This window comes from Helianthus annuus, chromosome 11, assembly GCF_002127325.2.
Source record: "Helianthus annuus cultivar XRQ/B chromosome 11, HanXRQr2.0-SUNRISE, whole genome shotgun sequence".
Lineage (NCBI taxonomy): Eukaryota > Viridiplantae > Streptophyta > Magnoliopsida > Asterales > Asteraceae > Helianthus > Helianthus annuus.
In genome coordinates, this window is record NC_035443.2 from 61,847,490 (window position 1) to 61,853,580 (window position 6,091).

At 33.5% G+C, this 6,091-nt stretch overlaps 1 protein-coding gene across 1 annotated transcript; it reads right to left on the reverse strand.

Moving 5' to 3' along the window:
• Positions 1–3,130: 3,130 nt before the first annotated feature.
• LOC110902556 (probable BOI-related E3 ubiquitin-protein ligase 3) lies at positions 3,131–5,258 on the reverse strand. The gene is made up of 2 exons (XM_022149123.2): positions 4,772–5,258; positions 3,131–3,684 (listed from the first exon to the last, which is right to left on the reverse strand). Exons 1-2 carry the CDS (start codon positions 5,051–5,053, stop codon positions 3,250–3,252), a joined length of 717 nt encoding a protein of 238 aa, XP_022004815.1. The 5' UTR covers positions 5,054–5,258; the 3' UTR covers positions 3,131–3,249.
• Between the last annotated feature and the right edge of the window lie 833 nt (positions 5,259–6,091).

Consider the following 6,091-nt stretch of genomic DNA (forward strand, 5'->3'; position numbering starts at 1 on the left):
AATTACATTTATTCGACCCGTGTAATACACGGGGTTCTAACCTAGTTATATTATATAATCTAACATTATATAATCTAACAAATTTGAAGGGGATGTACGGTATTATATAATCTAACAAATTTGAAGGGGATGTACGGTATTGAAGGGGATGTAGAGTAACAATTCTTTTTCTCTTTAATTTTTTTTTTAATATTTACTTTAACTACCACTAATTATCTTTTTAAATAATATACTAAACCTTCATTATACTAACTACTAATGTAAATAAACTTTATTCTTTCTAACCATTGTTTCCTATAAATTTAAGTGAGTATAGAATGTTCACTCCACTAACGAAATGAGCAAACGTTAAAATTTAGTAATTTTATGTTTCTCTAACAACTTGCTTTTGTTATCTTAAAAAAAACTAAATACATGGTTAGTTTTTTCTCAACTTCTGGATACCAAATTAAATCAAAACATAATTATATTCCAAATAAAACATTTTTGTTAAAAACAAAACAAACTATGTAGTTTTTTGTTTATCATAATACCGTATATATGATAATTTGATATAAAAATGTGTTCACCACCTTTCTTACAAGACACTCCGCCGTGTAGCGCGGGTATCTCCCCTAGTTGATTACATTAATAAGAGTACTTACAGGTTCTCTAACGAAATCTGTCATGCACGAGAACAAAAGTAAAACAGAGAAGAAATCACATAGATATAACACGTATTACAAATTAGTAACGAAGATGTCGAGTTGTCGACACGAATGCAAGTACACATGTAAACATTAATGTATCATTTCGGATAGCTGAATTTATATCTCAAATATATAGGTACACATTATTGTATCATTTTGGTTGATAGGTTGCAAATCTATATACAAAAGGGCGGGCATGCACAACTACCATATGTTTCTTCTCTCTTCTTTAACGCACGTTAACAGGGCAACGCCCCTCCTCTGGATGGTGGGAGCGCTTGCTTTCCATGTCAACATGCCACAACTCCTCCCTCCTCTACAATATGTCATATCATTTTTTTTTCACTATTTGCTATAACTTGTCAAATCACAAGAAATGCTACACGCTTCGTATGTTTTCAATGCCCAAACTACTTTTTAAATTAAATAAAAAATACAAAAGATAAAAAAATATGACTGGTTGGATTTTGGGTGGGGCCCACCCAACACCATGTGCTCCGCATGGTTGGCAAACACCCAACCCAACTTGCCGCACAATCAGTTACCCAAACAATTTGCCATGTCACCGGGAGTGGAGCATGCCAAGCCACCGCATGTTGCCGAGTTGTTTTGCCCCATGCATTCCCACTACCCTCATGACGCCCCTTTAACACCAAGGTGGCGCGCTGTATGGCACCCCATATGGGGTGAGGTGACACATGTTTAACGCCCATTACACATAGTTTGTTTGTTTTTTTTAATATGTGAGATTACTTGAGTTGGTTTTGAACCTCAAAAGCTAATTTGGTTCATACATGGCTAAAAAAATAAATATAATAGACTATACATGTTGAATGAAAAAATGAGTTTCGTGTAATTAATCTAAGATGTATTGTGAAATTGATGTTTTTCAGTAGATGCGGATAAAGTTTTTTGAAGCTGAGGGACTCTTAGGAAGCAGTCTCTCTATCATCTAGGATAGAGGTATGAGTTGCCACATCCCCATACGACACGTTAAGATATGACCCATTACAATCGAATTTAACTTTTTTAAGAACTAACATGGCCTATTAAGAACCAAGATGACATATTATAATTCCATCAAGAGCTGTGATGCCTCTTCATGCCTAATACGATATATTAAGGTTTATCAAGAGCCATTAAATAATTGTCATGACTCTTTATACCCTATATGACACACAAGGCCGTTCCAATGTTTTTGGAGGCCCTAAGCGAACTACAAAGTCAGGGCCCTATTAAATTGGTATAAAGAAAATCACCAATTCAGATTGATATTTGAGACATTGAATAACCATAGCGATGATTTTTCCTAATTTCTTCCTAATTTCGCCCAATCCGCAATCAGTTTCACATTAGTTATTTAAAAGACGTCGCAAGTAACGAGGTTTGGTGTGTTGAAGCGCGCAAAGACAGTGTGGATAAATTAAAATATACGTAAATAAAATAAAATTTGGTGGCCCTTGTTTTGGATGGCCCTAGGCCTTAGCCTAGGTTGATAATCCTAACGGGCCGGCCCTAATGCCACAAGCCCACATCAAGACATAAATGACTCATTACAAACTAATCTAACTATTTAAGAACTAATATGACCTGCTAAGACCCTACTGTCCCATGAAGAGATATAATAACTCTTTAGACCAAACATTACCCATTACAACTTCATTAAGAGCTATGATGATCTTAACATTCATTAAATGGTTGTATTAAGACATATATGACTAATTATAACTCATTACAAATTATATTGATCAACCAGACTCAAACTTGTCAATCATGAACATAATTCATAAACCTAACACATGATTTTAATCAAATAAAGTCAAACTTGATCAACTCATTACTCATAGTTCATTAAAGGATTTATGGATATACATGATTCATACCAAGAACTAGTTTTTCAAATGAGTATTTATTGTCTTTCTAATTCTTTAGAAAGTAAAAAAGAAATTTTATTTTTAAATAATTGTTTCTTCTTTTGTATATTTGTTAAATTATTTTAAAAAATCTAAGTTATATTTTAATTTTCCTCTCCCAATTCAACCTAGGGATAACCGGTACCATCACTGAACCATGCCATACTGAGATATTTTCGGTACCAATTTGATACCTACTTTTAGCATTTTTGGGATCGGCACTTTCGGTTCAATGCGGTACTGGTATTTTGGCTTGATACTTTCAATATCGTACCGTACCATATCATAATGATGACGTTCAGCACTAATACCGATACTCATTTTTTACGATTTTCAAGATTGATACGGTTCCCTTCTAATTTTATCTGTATCCCTAACCTAATTTTAAATCTAAACTAGAAAAATGTGAAGAATTGATACAAATATAGTGAAAACATATTCATAAGCAAACAATTTTAATATTCTTTGATAAGAAATACAATCCAACATTGTCTTCTACAAGACATATTACAGAAGTTGTTCCTTTGTTTTTGACATTGAAAAGTATAAATAATTATATCATTATTATTATAACTTCTTAAATGAATAACATTACATTTTCAATGTATAACCTTCATCTTCTGATTCTTCCCCATTCTGTTTCAGAATCACGGCAGATTAATCTGAATACTTTCAGTCTTCTTAACGCGGCAAATCGGGCAGTTCTTAACCCTCCTTTCACACACTAAACACACACTCAAATGCCTGCATGGTAACCACAGCATGCTTGCAGGCCGGTTCAAACAGTTCCTGCATCGTATTTCCATTCTTTGAGCATCCTGCACTTCAACATGACACGACTGCACCTCTTCCTGCGGTGCAGCCCCAGCGCCACCGCCGCTGGTTCCTTCACCGGCAAACCTGTTCGGCCCCAAGTTCTCCAAAACAAACGTCCGTTCTTCATAGAAATGATACAACTGTCTAAACCGCTCCACTTGTTCCTCTTTTTCTTTCAACATTCTTTCCATCTCCATCCTCTTTTGAATTTCGCCCGCGAGGTTTCTTCGCCAGAATTCTTCCACACTTTGCAACATTTGGTTCATCTGTATCAACATTAATAAAAGTTTAGAACCCTATGAGAGATGAATTATCGGATATTCAAATTAAATGCAATAGTGACAGTGACGGAACTAGAACTTTTTTTTTTAACATAAAAATTCTATAATTCGAGGGTCCAAATTAAAGAATCCCTCATAGATTAAAAAATGCACACTTTGTTTTTCACAAATGTGTCACTTCACACAAAGATTATCAAGAACATGTATCAAACACACATATATTTCTTTCTACATATGACACTTACACTGGTATATTTTTTTATGTCTTAATGTCAGTTATCTGGACGGTCAAATAACTACCTTTTGATCCGTGACATTGACCCAAACACATACTTTGACTTTCAGTTTGACTTTTTATAATGCCTATAAGACTTTCTGATTGACTTCTATTTTGATGTTCAAGATTAAGACCAACACAAATCATGTTTCTTTTCTAAAATATCTTAAATTTTATTGACTTTTAGTTTGACTTTCTATAATACATAGTTGACTTTCTGATTGACTTCTATTTTGATGTTCAAGATCAAGGCCAACACAAATCATGTATCTTTTCTAAAAAAACTTAAATTTTATTTTGACTTTTACAGTTTGACTTCTATAATACATAGTTGACTTTCTGGTTGACTTCTATTTTGATGTTCAAGATCAAGGCCAAAAAAAATCATGTTTCTTTTCTTAACAATCTTAAATTTTATTTTGACTTTCTATAACACATATTTGACTTTCTGTTTGACTTCTATTTTGATGTTCAAGGTTAAGGCAAACACAAATCATGTTTCTTTTCTAAAAAATCTTAAATTTTATGTATAAAAATTCGAATAAATTCTTTTTTTTTTGGTTAAATGCAAGAAGTAAATTAAAAAACAGGATAATCTTAAATTTTATTTTGACTTTCTATAATACATGGTTGACTTTCTGATTGACTTCTATTTTGATGTTCAAGATTAAGCCAAACACAAATCATGTTTCTTTTCTAAAATATCTTAAATTTTACGTATAAAAACTCAAACAAATTCATTTTTTTTTGTTAAATGCAAGAAGTAAATTAAAAAAAAGGATAATTTATACTTACATGGTAGTTGATGATGAAGTTTTGTTGTGGAATCAACGTAGAGATGAAACCATCATCTTCCGGTGGAACCGGTGACGGAGGAGCGACTCGGAGATCAGAACCGATGTTTTGTGTCGGATTACGTTGTTGTTGGAGCATGTGAATCGATGGAAACTGGTTAAATCGGCTAGTGAACGGGACACCATTCGTGCGGTTCAGAATGTCCATACGCATACGCTTGTTTGCAGCGGCAGAGGTTTCGCATTCATCGATGATCTTGTTCTTGTTCTTCCTTGGCGCCATTTCTTAAGAGTATGTGGTGAATGATAATGATAATGTTGGCGTGAGTGTACTGGTGGTGGCGTTGAGGGTTATGAAGGGTGTGAAACGGTGGCAGTTGACGGGGGAAAAGGTGGTGACGGTTGGAGGAGGCGGGTCGGAGTAGGAAGTTACGACGGTAGTTGAATATTTGCGACGGTTCCATCACGGTGTGTGTATCCGTCACCGATTGAGCTATAATATTAACACTATTGTTTAGTTATCGGAATGTGACAAATACTGTCAATCATTAAACTATAAAAATACTGTTTAACAAAACAAGATTAAAAAAACTTGTGTGTAATTAATATTTTTAATACGTACTCTTGTATACAATTGGCTTGTTTGAGAAACCGATGATAATATGAAACGGTATTTGTAAAGAGTAATAAAAAGAAAAAAATATATATAGGAAGTTGAGAATAGAAAACTTAGGATGATTAAGAAAATGTGAATTATATTATAACTATATAATATAAAAAATTTAGTGGTGGAAAATCTATAAGTTAAAATTTTATAAATTAGAGTGAAAATTTGAATGTTCAACTTTATGGGTGATAAATAATATATAAATAGTTTTTATGGTAGATATTACACAAAAATAATAAAATGTGCAAGAAATTATTTTAGTTTTAAAAGTTTTAAATAAAATACAAAGCATACAACTAATTAAATAAATATCATTGTCTCCGTGTTTTCACGTTTATGGATTATTAGGGTAAACAGATATAAAGGACGAGCAGCAACAATGTTGCGTTCGGTTTGGTGGTCCAAAAAGCAAACCAACCAATTCTGGACAACCCCGTGTTGTGAAAGTTTGACTATGGTAATCTGGTTTGGTGGAGCGGACTGGTCCTATTTGTTCAAGTGGGACCACACACACAACCTTTTTTTTTTTCAGTGTAAAAAGTTAGGTATGATGTGGATGTTTTGAATGGCTTAGAAGACGCTTAGTGTTGAAGGAAAAAACGGGTCTTGGATAGTGGTGGTTTGGAATGATGTGAAATGCTGACTAGGCTAGTC

What these genes read in the sequence shown, in the direction of transcription:
- LOC110902556 (XM_022149123.2), bottom strand. Translation starts at nt 5,053, where the DNA reads ATGGCGCCAAGGAAGAACAAGAACAAGATCATCGATGAATGCGAAACC. An exon ending in ACTTCATCATCAACTACCAT is followed by an intron (nt 3,685 to 4,771) that starts GTAAGTATAAAT and finishes ATGTTGATACAG; the next exon opens with ATGAACCAAATGTTGCAAAG.